This window comes from Muscardinus avellanarius (assembly GCF_963383645.1).
Source record: "Muscardinus avellanarius genome assembly, chromosome: 7".
NCBI classification, from domain to species: domain Eukaryota; kingdom Metazoa; phylum Chordata; class Mammalia; order Rodentia; family Gliridae; genus Muscardinus; species Muscardinus avellanarius.
In genome coordinates, this window is record NC_137793.1 from 67,068,033 (window position 1) to 67,081,648 (window position 13,616).

Below are 13,616 nucleotides of genomic sequence, written 5' to 3' on the forward strand. Positions count from 1 at the left end.
GCGGGCGCGCGGGCGCCTCCCCGGGGGCGCGCGGCCGGCTGCAGTCCTCGGCGCCCGGCGGCTCGCGGGCCGGGAGGAGGGCGGGCGGGAGCGCGCGGGCGGGCGGGGGCCGCGAGCCGCCGCCGGGGCTTCCGTCTCGCTGGCTCGCTCGCTCGCGCCGCGGCGGCAGCAGAGGTCGCGCACAGATGCGGGTGAGACCGGCGGGGGGAGGAGGAGGCGGGAAGGCAGCTGCATGCATGAGACCCACAGGTAAGACCCGAGCCCGGGGGCGCGCGCAGGCCGGCGGGGTCGGCGCCCGCTCGGCTCCCCGAGGGAGGGGATTTATTTTGACAGCGCAATCTCTTTGGGGACTGGGGCAACAGACCCCCCCCCCCCCCGATCCTGGGGAAAACCAGAGAAGTAGCTGCGGGGAGCCGGTGCCACATTGTGAGATTCCTGAGAGTGGCACGTATAGGCCCGGGGAAAAGTGTTTTCCCAGCCCCGAGACGCTGGAAGGCTTCAGACTTTCCTGTCATGGTCACAGCCGCTGGGTCCCCGGGACCGGCGCGGAGCCAGGGTGCGCTAACCCTGCCCTCCTCCCCTCCTCCTCCGCTCCCGCACGCGCAGCATCCCGCGGCGGCTGTTACTCAGTGTACCTCGCGCTGGGGATGGATGGCGGGGAGATCCAGCCGTGGGAAAGGGGCGGGGGCCGCACGGGGAGAGCGGGGATGGAGCCCGCGCAGCCCAGGCGCCGGGACCCAAGGCGAGTGCGAGCGCGGCCGAGCCCCAGCAGGCAGCCGGTATTGTCGTGTTGCGCTCCTGGTTGGTTGCAGACTCTTGCAAGCTGGATGCCCTCTGTGGATGAAAGATGTATCATGGAATGAACCCGAGTAATGGAGATGGATTTCTAGAGCAGCAGCAGCAGCAGCAGCAGCCTCAGTCCCCCCAGAGACTCTTGGCCGTGATCCTGTGGTTTCAGCTGGCGCTGTGCTTTGGCCCTGCACAGCTCACGGGCGGTGAGTGACCCCGCTGTGACGTCCTGGCCTGGGATGGCCTGAGAGGGGCAAGAGTCTGGCTGGCAGGTCAGCCCTGCTGCACCCACCCCATAATACAGACTTCTGGTGTATCAGAGAACCCAGGGTGCCCCAACCTAAAACCCACCCCTCCTTCAAAACCCCTGAAGTTCCTAGTTCTTCTGTGGAACCTGCACAGGTCCACACACCCAGATTCTGTCTGGAGCTTCCCACCAGCAGCCCAGCCTGGCTTTCCTAAAAGACGGGACAATAAAGCCTGGCCCACCATTCTCAGTTGAGAGAGAGAGAGAGAGAGAGAGAGAGAGAGAGAGAGAGAGAGAGAGAGAGGTGGTTATAGCCTCTGACCCTGTCCATGCCCTCTGCAGACAGAAGTCAGGTTTCAGCCTCTGGATTTAAGTGAGAGTTAAAAGGACCACCTTTGGGAATGTGAAGGGTCTGAAAACATGGCCACACTGGCTGAAGGACAGGTTTATTTGAAAGTTAACTTTCTCTTTCTTTGGAAAGTAGTGTGTTCAGGCATGCCTGTGCATGTGTTTGTGTTGGGGGAGGGGTGCAAAGATTTTCTTCTGATGTGCTTCTGGAAGATTGCTTAGTTCATCCAGGTTTGATTTACAGGGGAAACAAGTCAAGTGCTCTTCTATGAAGTGGAAGTTAGCCGAAATAAAATTGATAGCCATAGGCTCTGTAGGCGGCTAATCTATAATATACCTGGTTCTGAGGGACAGGGCTATCTGCTGGCTGTGGTAGAGGAAGACAGATGGAGCTCCTGTCTGAATTTCAAAGCCTAAGCAACTCATGGCCGCCTCTGCTCTCTGCTGTCCATCCATCCTGTCCATTTCAAGTTTTCATTGAGAGCTTGCATACTGTTAACAGGACAGGATTTGTTTCTGGAGCTGAAATGCTATGAATATATAAATAATCACTGGTTGGAAAACAAGTATTTCTTGGTGTAAATAAACTATTTTGCCTTTCAAAACATTGTTATTTATGAGAATCTGAAGGTAAGGTTGGAAAAAAAGTGAAAAATTAGTAAGGGTAGGGCAGAAGAATAACAAGTTGAGCCTGGGGTCAAAAAGTGTTTGTTGTGATGTGCATAGCTGTCAGAACTGGAAGAAAAGAAAAGCAATTTTTTTTTTTTAGAAAGGAGTAACTTTTGGGGTTCTCCCATTTCTTATAGAAATGTCTTTGAGGTGGTCATCCTCTGTGTACCAGAGGAGGTCAAAGGTGAGGCCAGGAAATCTGTGTGGCCTGCCTGGGCTCTGATCAGAGCCTCTGTCCTGCCCTGGACACTGGCTCTGCTTCACAGGCAATCAGGAATCAAGGTGCAGGACATTCCACTGAGGCCTGGGCCACCTGTCTTGCCTTTCAGTTTGAGTTTTCCTCCCTTCCAAACAAGTTCGTGTAATTGTCCATCTTCCTGGTTGGTGCCTTGCTTGTAGATGATGGAGAAGTTCATCGGAGTTCATCTCTGTATGTCCTGACTGTGGCTACTAGATGTGTGAGGTCTGAACACAGACTGGACTAATGTTGTGCTGTTGGTTCTGCCTGTTCATGTTTATAGAGCCTCCCTGGGGCTCAGTGCACAGCACGCCCCACTCAGGCTCACTGGTCATGTGCATGGTTTCACTGCGTGCCCTCCCTCCCCCCTCCCCTCAGAGGGAGTCATGCTGAGCAAAAAGATCCAGAGCCTTGGTAAAGAAAGTGGGACTAAGAGTTGCCTGTCGCCAGACAGCATGATGGTACATGCCTGTAATCTCAGTACTTGGGAGGTTCATGGATTCGAGGTCAGCAGCATGTGGTTGGTATTTTAGCAACACCCTGTTTCAAAATTAAAAAAAAAAAATAAATAATAGGTCTGAGAATGTAGCTCCAAGGTAGAACCCTCCTGGGTTTAATCTCCAGTTGTGACCTCCTGGCCCTGCCAACACACACCTACACACACTCACACACACAGTTGCCTGTCACCCCTCAGATTCGGAAGGCTAGCCATTAGCCATGTTTTACCTTGAACTCTTTTGGGCAAAGATTTGATTTGTCGAAGATTGTTTCTCATTTCAGAATTCCTCTACAAATAACATCTGGGGAGGGAAGGGTGGTGGTGGCATCTTATGAAGTTCACTAAACAGAACTTTCCTTTCTTAAGAGAGAAACCCACATGGAAAGCCTGTAAAGACAACATCACCTTAGCTACTAGGCCTGTGCTCCTAAAACTTTCATGTGCACCCAAGTCACCTAAAATCCTGTTAAAAGGCAGATTCTGAGCCCATGAGTCTGGGGCTGGGGCCAATTTTACATTTCTTTTTTTTTTTGTGTGTGGTACTGGGGTTCCTGGAAACCCTTCTACCTCTGGGCTATACTCCCAGACCTATTTATTATTATTATTATTATTATTATTATTAATTATTAATTATTTGGAAACTGGGTCTCTTAAACCAGCAAGGCTGGCTTCGAACCTGTGTGATCCTCTTGTCTCCGCCTCCCAAGTGCAGGGATTACAAGCGTGCCAATGCCCCGGCTCCAATTTTACCTACCTTTCTTTCTTTCTTTCTTTCTTTCTTTCTTTCTTTCTTTCTTTCTTTCTTTCTTTCTTTGTGGTACTGGGGTTCCTGGAAGCCCTTCTACCTCCGGGCTACACTCCCAGACCTATTTTTACATTTTTTATTTGGAAACAGGGTCTCCTAAGCCAGCGCGCATGGCTGGCTTCGAACCTGCGTGATCCTCCTGTCTCTGCCTCCCAAACTTGGGGATTACAAGGGTGCACCACCACGCCCGGCTCCAATTTTACATTTCTAATGAGCTCTCAGGTGAAGCAGTTGCTACTAGTTCAAAGACCACACTTTGATAAGCAATGTTTTGAGATGTTCCTTAAAATCAGTTGTTTTGGACTCCTACCTTCCACCATCACTCCCTGTCACCAAAGCAAATGGCCTGGGAGGGAACAGAAGTGTCACCCACTATCTAATCTTTACATGACACACAGAACAGAAGACCAGCCCTTGGAGCTTTCTCTTTCTAATCCACAAAAAGGTGCATATTTAATAGACACTGTTCTGAAATGTGGATTTTCATTTTTGATTGCTTTTAGTGGAAAAGGAGTGCCACAATAGCAAGATATAATAGACTAAGCTAGGAGGAAAATAGCATGTGCCCAATACTGATGTTGTAGAAAAAGCCTGAACTTGAAAGGGAGAAATTGAGAAAATGATCAGACAGAGAAAAAAGGGGAAAAAATTTCCATGAAAACTGAAATGCTTTGTCCTAGAAAGCCAGAGATCGAATTCAATTCTTTGACCCTTAAGAAGGGCTTTCGTGAATCTGGCTTGGCTTGAAGTGACTTTTGGGTGTCTCTCTCCAAGTTGTCTTTTATAAATTAGAAAGAAGGGCTCTCATTTGGGGAGACTAAACTCAAATGCCCCAAGTGGACCCCTGCCAGTACCTGCTGTTCTGAGGATCTGCATGGAATATAGCTTCAGTAGCTTTTCTTTTTCTCCCCTATTCACTTTCCCAGAAGCCTGATGGGTTTTGAGAGGTACCCAGAGTAGTTCAGGCTTAGAGGAAGGGAGTCAAGAGTTGGCTCTACGTCTTGAAGGCCAGTCCCTTCCATTACCAGGAACTTAGGCTGGGTCATGATACTCACTAGTTTTGGGGGTCTTGGGCCTTAGGAACCTCAGTTTTCTCATGTATAAAATGAGGATGATAACACATAATTTGTGGGGATACTGTGGGAGATGGAAATTATGTAGGTGCTCAGTAAATGCAGGCAGTAGTCAGAGGAAGAGGTTGAGATGATCCTTTATCTTCAGGACCTTTGATCTGTTCATTCAAAAAACATCAAGTGCCCATCCTCTACCCTGAGCCAATCACTATTTCATGTAATGTTCTTTTTGCCTATGAAAACCACCGTACACCCCACTTTTTTGCCCAATAAACACATTTCTTTCCAAGACCCAACTTAAATGCTCTAATCTCTTTCATAATTCCCCGGTAAGTGAATTCCCTTGCCTGGGCTCCCATTGGTCTTGAGTGCAGGCTTCTAGTCCATAACTCACTAGGGGCAAGAACCTTGACTTCATTCATTTTTGTGCCCTAGGCACCAGCAAAGCATTTGATTTGAAGTAAATGCCTAGCTAATGTTGGTTGAAAGCAAGAAATAGGATCCCCAAATTATTGCCACACCATTTAGAAAATAATTATCATAGGTGAGCTTCAAAACTACATATGTTGTGGTGGTTGAGGCCATATCCAGTTGGAGGGGCTCTAGGAGGTTAGAGGAAACATCAGATAATTTTCCAGGGAAGAGTGGCACTTAGGATGGGATGGGGAGGGGGATGGAGCATCTGAGGCAGGGATACCTGGTGTAAAGGTGAGGAGGTGGTTATGTGATTGGAGTGTCTGGTTAGCCTAGAACATAGGATACCTATAAGGAATCAGCAAGGTAGAAGGATAGGTAGGTTGGATCTTTATCACAAGGGTCCTGGAAACTTCAATGAGGATTTCTGCATGTAAAACACCACGCAGTGGGACCCACTGTAGAGTTTAGAGCAGGGTCTTATCAAGCGAATGTGATTATCGAAAGTACAGCTTACTAGTCCTGCTGCCTGCTTTGCACCCCAGTCATGGTTCTGGTGTGGCTGAGGTCCAAGTAGCCCCTTGAGGTCTCATGTGGGTCATGGAGCTGGAGTACTGAAGTGTTTACCAGCAGGTAGAAACAAATGGTTTCTGACTGACCGGCTGACTTGTAGATATGAGTCTATTGGGAGTTTTAATGAGAAAACATTTTCTTACATGGTAGATTGCAATCTTTTCATGCAGCATTACATCTAAAATTCACAATTTCAAACTGCACTTAACTCAGTCTGTAAACAAAGTCCAAACTCCTGAAACTCTAAAGCATATTTCTTCAACAAAAGACTGCCTTAAAATAAGCAGCCTGGAAATTCTTTCAATTTATCCCCAGGATGAAATCTGAAAGCTTTGGGGGCAGAAGAAGAATTTGCTATAACAAGTAGCAAATCTCTCATCTTGGAGGCCAGGAGAGGTGAGACAGAGATTCAGCGGTTCTTTAATTCCTGAGAGTAATGACCGTGTAGGTGAAGCTTTCTCTCCAGTAAATATTGATTAGAAGCATGAGGAAAAACACCTACATTATTCTGTTCTTGGTGCCGGAGTCATATTTTCAAAGCCTTCCTAAGGTCTAAGGATGCTTTGGATGGGAAGCTGTGGTCTAGAATGGGGCTCTGCATTCTTTGTAGGATTGATGGAGTTTCTGCTCAGCCTTGGCTACTAAATGGAGTAGGCTGTGTAACCCCTTGACTTAGTTTCTTCCATAGCACTAATGTTCTTTGTTTCTGTGATTGCAGAAGTTCCTGCTTACCTTCAGTTTGTTTTCCATGGTTGTAGTTAGCAGGCATCATAGTAGTCTTAAAATATTAAGTGGTAAATTCTAGAAATAAGCAATTCATAAGTTTTAAATTGCAGACCATTCTGGGTAGCCTGATGAAACTTTGTGCCATCCCACTCTGTCCGTCTAGCCTAGGTATGAATGATCCTTATGAATACCGTACAGTACACATTTTTTTTTTTTTGGTGGTACTGGGGGTGGAACCCAGGGGCTTTTTACTCCCGGGCTATACTCCCAGACCTATCTTATATTTTGTTTGGAAACAGGGTCTTACTAAGTTGCTGAGAGCCTCACTAAGTAGCTGAGGCTGGCTTCAAACCTGTGCGATCCTCTTGTCTCAGCCTCCCAAGCGCGGGGAATACAAGCGTGTGCCACCACACCCAGCTTACAGTACATTTTTGAGAGGGAGAAATGACATTCACATAACTTTTATTATAATATATTATTACAATTGTTCCACCTTATCATTACTGTTAATCTCTTACTGTAAGTAATTTATAAATTAAACTTTATAATGGTATGTATATGTAGGAAAAAATCATAGTATGATGTACACAGGGTTCACTATGGTTTCAGCATCCACTGGAGGTCTTGGAATGTATTCTTATGACGAGGGGGAATTCTTAGGAACTGATGGGTTCTAAGCTCTGACTAAAGCCAGCCTCATTTTTCCATCTATCTTTCCATCATTTTTGAGTGTCCTTGTACACCCTGGGAATAATACAGATAAGGAGACCCAGTTCTTGATCCTGAATAAACATATAAGTAAGCACCAGTTTCTTTTTTGAGAAGAAAACTTTGCATTTGTACAAAAGGCTTGCACAAAATTAATTTAAATGTATATTTTTAGTTCAATTTAAAGTCTAGTGTTATTTATTGATGCTGATGAGAAGAGTAATTTTGCAGACTGCTTTTCTGTATCTTTGCCTTATTTTGAAAGCTCATTTAGTGTTTGATAATTGAAATAACCACACATAGCAACGCTATGTCTAAACAGGTCATTAGAATCATTACCTCTGAATTGAGGGACAGAAAGGGAAAAAAGAATAGGCTAATTTGTTTACATACACAATCACATTTCACTAGGAAAAATGGGTAAGATGTACATTCTCATGCATCAGATGCAACATTTTGTCTATTTATCAGTCCATTTTCACTAGCACAAGCTATTCAATTGTTACTACTCATGGAAGATGGGACAGAATTTTAAACTAGCCGATATCTGAGTGATTTCTAAAAGTTTCCAAGCTATTAATAATACTAAATGCAAACATTTAGAGAGTGCTTTGTGTGTTCCAATACTATTTTCCACATTGTACATATGTTAACCCATTCAGTTTTTCAAAACAACTATGCAACATAGATACTGTTATTTATCCCCATTTTATAAAAGAAGATCCTGAACCATGGAAAGATTAGCTACTTGTCTGGGGTCACCTGGCTATTAAGTACGGTAGCCCAGATCATCCTTTTTATTACAGTCTTTCTTTTAGCATGCCAGGATGGAAGTCACAATCCCTAAAAACATTTTTCCCTTATCATGTTTGACTAAAACATCTCTTTTTTTCCAAACACATATCTTTAAGCTGGAATTATCAAATATTTTGAAATGTTGGCCCTTTTCACCCTGATATAAGGGAACTCTTGTTTGTGATCCCTCAAAAAGCAGAAAGCATAACATACTAACCTGTCAACAATAATAAGCTCCCCCACAACCCCCCCGTCCAAAAAAAATCTCACTACCAAAGACAAAGTAAAGGTCAGAGTGCCTGCAGGCTGTGCTCTGAATGGAGAAAGGCAAGGGACCAGAACCTGTGTACCTGTCTCCATGGGCTGTTTGATGAAGATGGTCAGTATGGGACATGCTCTAACTCTCACCTTCTCTGAGTGGCCAATCATGGGTAAATAAATGGCTGGGCTTTGGGGACCTCACCCATGGTTGTCACCACCATCTCCATTCCTTCTGATGATTTTCTGGGCTGTTTATGGCCTTCCTTGAAATGTTTCTTTTCCATGTAACCTGGATAAGCACTAATAAAACCTTACAATCTGTGTCTAGAGTATATAGTTTGAGAGATGTTTTTAAATGAGTTGCTATCTTTAATTTTCTGAACCCCGTACAGTAGGAGATTATTTTTTATTTTTTTCCCCTAAAATTTAAGAGATATCATGAGTGAGGTTGCTCTTCCACATATGGTCAGACAAACCCAGATCAAGCACCAGGCCTACTGCCTCAGACTTTCCTCTTAGTCATTCCAGGGCAGCCTTTAAATTTATCTTTTTAGTTGTATGATGTAGATGATAATCTTCTTTAGTATATATTGAAAAGTAAAAGAAAAATTATATTCAAAGCTTGTGAGCCTGAGTAAAATTACCCCCCCCCAGCTTAAATTTGAAGTAGGATAAAATGTGATAGTTCATCATATCTGAATTAATAAACTCTGCTGTCCAGGAAGGTATTTTGGATGGTTTAAAAGCCTAACATGCTGTGTTTGAGGGAAGAATTTGACCTCGCATTTCTTGTTCTTTACGAAAAAGAAGGGCTGTGCTATTCTAAGAGAAGAAATTATCAACTCAAGAGGAAAAACAAATAGAAATAATTGAGTTGTTCACAAACTGGAATTAAAAGTGCATTTTAAAATAGCTTCTTAATTGGGAGTATTGCAATTGCTTTATTAATCTTAAACAAGGTAAACTAGGATCATCAGTGAAGTCAGACAAAAATATTTCTTGACATGTTTTGGAAAAGACGATAAACTTGGATGTGCCATTGTGGGTAAGCCTCTTCTTCCTCTACCCCGGGGCAGAAGCACGTCTGGCCCCATAAGGCCAGGTAAACCTCTCTGTACAGGAGTGTGTGCCAGTCTTCAGGAATGGGTTTTGGCTGTTAAAGTGAGAGGAATTGCAGAATCCAGTAAACTTGATTGGTGACCATGCCATCTTAATCCTAATAAATTGAGCTTTTCAGACAGAGGAAGAGTAAGGGTGAGGTTCTCTGGAAATAAAGGTTCCACCTGGTTATCTCATGTGTCTGCTTGAAATTGGTGATTTTATCTCCTGGAATTACCAGTGTGGAAGAAGAGCTGAAGAAGGAAGGTCACTCATGCACTATATTTCTTTTTTCTGAGAGTGACAAACTACAAAAGACCTATTTCTTGGGTCTGATTGCATTTATAAAAGATATATGTGGTTGAATTGGATGATCTAGTAAGAAGGATGTTCTTTTAAGAAAGAAGGAAAATAAATTCTAACTGTGGATTTTTTGACATTGGTGTAGCCACAGTATTGTTATTGATCTAGATGATTTTCAAATTCAAATTCTAAGCATGAAGAAGAATTTCTTGGCTCTTACACTCAGAAATTCTGGTTTTTCTCTATATAGACAAACAAGATCTGCTTGTTTTGTAGAGATTTGATAGGTAATCTTGGAAGAGGCTTTCAATTGTTCTTTTAGCTAGCTCCTACTGACTCTGTGTCTCAATGATAGGACCTAACCCCAGGGTGCATGTTAAATTAAGATTTTTTTTTGGTGGGGGCAGTTTTTTGGGCAGATTTAGGTTATAGTATGACAGTGTGTGATTGATGGCTACCTCCGTGTTTGAATTATTCTTAAAAAATGGGGAAATAATCTTTTAGAAACTTGCAGGATATATGATTTAGAACAATACAGTTCTGAATTGGTATGTGACCTTTAAAAGGCTTGCCCAGACTCTTTTTCCTCTTTGGATTGTGAATGGAGGACCAGGTTTTACCCAGACATCCTTCTGTTTATGCCATTATTTTATAAATGCTCATTTAGTTTTTATAATAACTTGGAAGGTATACTTTATTTTAATTTTTACTATTATTTTTTTGTAGTGCTGCAGATGGAACCTAGCTTTCTACCTTTGAACTATACCACCAGCCCTATTTTATTTTTTATTTGGTAACAGGGTCTCGCTAAGTTTATGCACGCCTCATTTAATTTCTGAGATTGGTTTCAAACCTGCAATCCTCTAGTCTCAGCTTCCCAAGTACAGGGATAACAGGTATGCACCACCACGCCTGGCCAAAAGTTTGTTTTAGTTTCTCAAGGAATAGGACTGGAGTTGTATGAGGACCTCAGAAAATAGAGCCAGTTTTCCTTGCTATTGTTACCAACATGATAAGTGATTGCAACTCAGTTGCTGCCTCAGTTTCATTATCTGTGAGAAGGGGATAATACTTGGGCCATCTGCCTTTCCTGGTCATTGGAAGAATCAGATGCTTTAACAAGGGTAAGCATCAATAACTGTTTGATGTTGATGATATCAACATCATCTAAAACAATAGTGAATGCTTGTTACAATCACTATGCCAAAGCTGGCCCCACCCAAAGTTCCCTTTGTCCTGGAGGATATAGCATAACAAACACAGCCAGGGTAGACATGTAGTGCAGGCCTTCACTGGGTAACCACTGATCCTTGGACCCAGAGGTCCCATAGAATTAACCACCGTGAGATGGTACAGTAGGTACTATAACAACAGTGATTTATCTTGGGGACTCTGGGGAAAGGGAGGTTGAAGGAGAAGTCTTACCAAAAAAGACCTTGGAGCCAAGTCTTGAATAGTAAAATAATTCTCCAGGTAGAGAAGTTGTTTGGAGGCATTTTTTTTTTTATGAGAGGATAATGTAAACAGAGACTCAGAATGAGAAGGAATATGTATTGAAGACAAGGAATTGCTCAGGGCAGCCTTAGTTAAAGGACAGTTAGATTGAGAAGAGATGAAAGAAGAGATTGGAAGGACACGTTGGACTCACGTGGCTACCTACTGCAATGCTTAGGAACTTGAATGTTACACTACAGGCAACTGGGAACCTATCAAATATACCTTCAGGGGCCTAGCATGATTTGTTCTTTGTTTTAGAAAAGAATTTTCTAGCATTATGGAAGATGGAGAAGTAGACACCTTTGCTCAGTAAATATTTATGGTACCTCTGTCAGAGACTAGGTGGAAGATCTAGCGGGCAGCAAAGCACAGACAGCCCTGCCCCCTGAACCTGATCTTCTTTGGGTGGGCAGTTGGAAAAGTGCACTGGCTCAGGAAGGATTTGCTGTGGGCTTTAACTAGAGAGGAATGAGTGGAGGTAAAAGCTTCAGAGAGGGGACATTAGCTGAGGCCACAGGGCTGCCTGGACAGGGAGGGGGGAGGGATGAAGAGGAAGAGCCATTAGCAGAGCCCAGCAGTGGTCGTTTAGGGAAGTTGATGAGTTCATTTTGGACAAGGAGGCTGGCGTTGCCTGCAGGACTTCCATTTGGGCACCATCTGTCCATCAGGCATTGAAAACTTAATTTGGTGCTCAGGAGAGAAATAAGGGCTGGAGATGAAGATGTGTATGCCATCTATGTTGAAAGGGCAGCTAGAGCCATAGGAGGGGCTGGGCTTTCCCAGGAAGAGAGTGTAGAACAAGCAAAGAAGAGAGAATGAGGCTGGAGCCCAGGAAATAGCCACGCTAACAGGTTGGGAGGAGAAGTCAGAAAGGCCGAGTAGTTGTGCTGCTTCTCAGTGTTGGTAGTAGTAGTAGTAGTAATAATAATAATAATAATAATAATAATAATAATAATAATGTGTGTGTGTATGTGTGTGTATGTGTGTGTGTGTGTGTGTGTGTGTGTGTGTGTGTGTGTGTGTGTTTACTGGGGATCAGACCCAGGGAGATTCTACCTCTGAGCTATACCGCCAACCCTATTTTGTTTTTCATTTTGAAAGGATCTCACTAAATTTCCAAGGCTGGTCTTGAACCTGTGATCCTCCTGTTTCAGTTGCTTATGCATTGGGATTAGATTTGTGCCACTGGTAATAATAATTTTTTTAAAGCCAACCACAAGTGGCTTATGGTGGCGCACGCTTGTAATCCCAGTACTTGGAAGGCTGAGACAGGAGGATCTCAGATTTGATGCCAACCAACCTCAGCTGCTTAGTGAGGCCCTCTGCAACTTGGTGAGACCCTGTTTCAAAATAAAGAATAAAAAATAGGGCTGGTGGGGGGTAGTTTTGAGGTCGAATGCCCCTGGGTTCCATCCCAAGTATTGAGAAAATAAAGCTAACCACACTTGATTCTGGCTATTGATTGCCCCTTAGGATTTTGATTCAGAAGGCATCTTAATGTTTTTATTAGGATCATGTTTAAGTAATATGAATCTGGATGTCCATATCAACTGGAGAGAATGTTGACAGGGCCAGGAGGGAGAAGGACCATGATTAGGGGCTGGAGAATCTGTTGAAGTTTTAACTGCAGAAGAGTTGAAAATTTTTCTCCTTGCTCTGGGAGGATGAAACTAAGTGGAGAGCCAGGTTTCAGCAGGCTCACTAGGTGGCTTTGAATATTTCCCTTCCAATGAGAGTGCAGTGGTCCTGATGGGAGATCTCATCCTTCTTCTGACCCATCTTCTGTCTTACTGGGGCACTGGGACTTTCTAAGTGCTCAGTGCTCTGGTGCAGGTCCCCCCCCCCCCAACCCTCTCACAGCCCTATCCTCAAGCCCTTTAAAGATTCAGTCTTCCCAGGCTGTCAGTTAATCTTCAAAGGTGCCATTGTCAGAAAGTGATTCCTCTCTCACCCTACCTGGTGCCCAGCTCCGTCACCTTTGAAGCAAGTCACTTAACCTCTCCTTGCTTTGGTTTCTTCTTCCATAAATCAGGGGCAGTAAGGCTTGTTTCTCTGCACTTCACAGGGGTGAGGGACATGCAGGCATACAGCAGGCAGTGTCAGAAGGCATTTGATAAATACAAAATAGTGATTACTACCTGTCTGGAGGGAGACAGCTTTTTACTGTGCCTAGGGCCATTTTTGCCTTTGCTTCCCAGAGTACGAAAGGAGGGCAAGGGATGCTCTCCACAGCACGTAAACGCCTCCCACATGTGGGTCCTGACCCCGTGAAAGCTCATTTTGTGTGGACATGATGTTAGGCGGCCAGAGGAGCTGTTTCGCTGCAAAATGAGACATGCCAGTCTGTGCTCAGTCCCTGCTGCTGGCACATTCAATGAATAGTCATGTCTAGAAATGGAGAAGGTCCTTGTGCCGTTGAGAGGAACTTTGCAGCACTGTTGGCCCAAGCCCAGTTGGCTCTTTTTGTGTCCTCACAGAAGCCTCAGGAAAATGAAAGCAAACAATGGAGGCAGGCAAGCAATTCATTACTGTGTTTCCCAGGTCCATGAGGGGAGGAGGTTGCCCTATGAGTT

At 44.3% G+C, this 13,616-nt stretch overlaps 1 protein-coding gene across 2 annotated transcripts in view; it reads left to right on the forward strand.

Annotated features, from left to right (window-relative positions):
- Nucleotides 1-847: 847 nt before the first annotated feature.
- The window catches only part of SUSD4 (sushi domain containing 4), a gene marked incomplete at both ends in the record, with an annotated part of 131,387 nt that continues 118,618 nt past the window's right edge, over nucleotides 848-13,616 (forward strand). For both annotated transcript variants that reach the window (XM_080699518.1, XM_080699519.1), the window contains one exon: nucleotides 848-995. In XM_080699518.1, coding sequence (XP_080555644.1) covers nucleotides 848-995 — 148 coding nt within the window. The remainder of the gene's footprint in view (nucleotides 996-13,616) is intronic.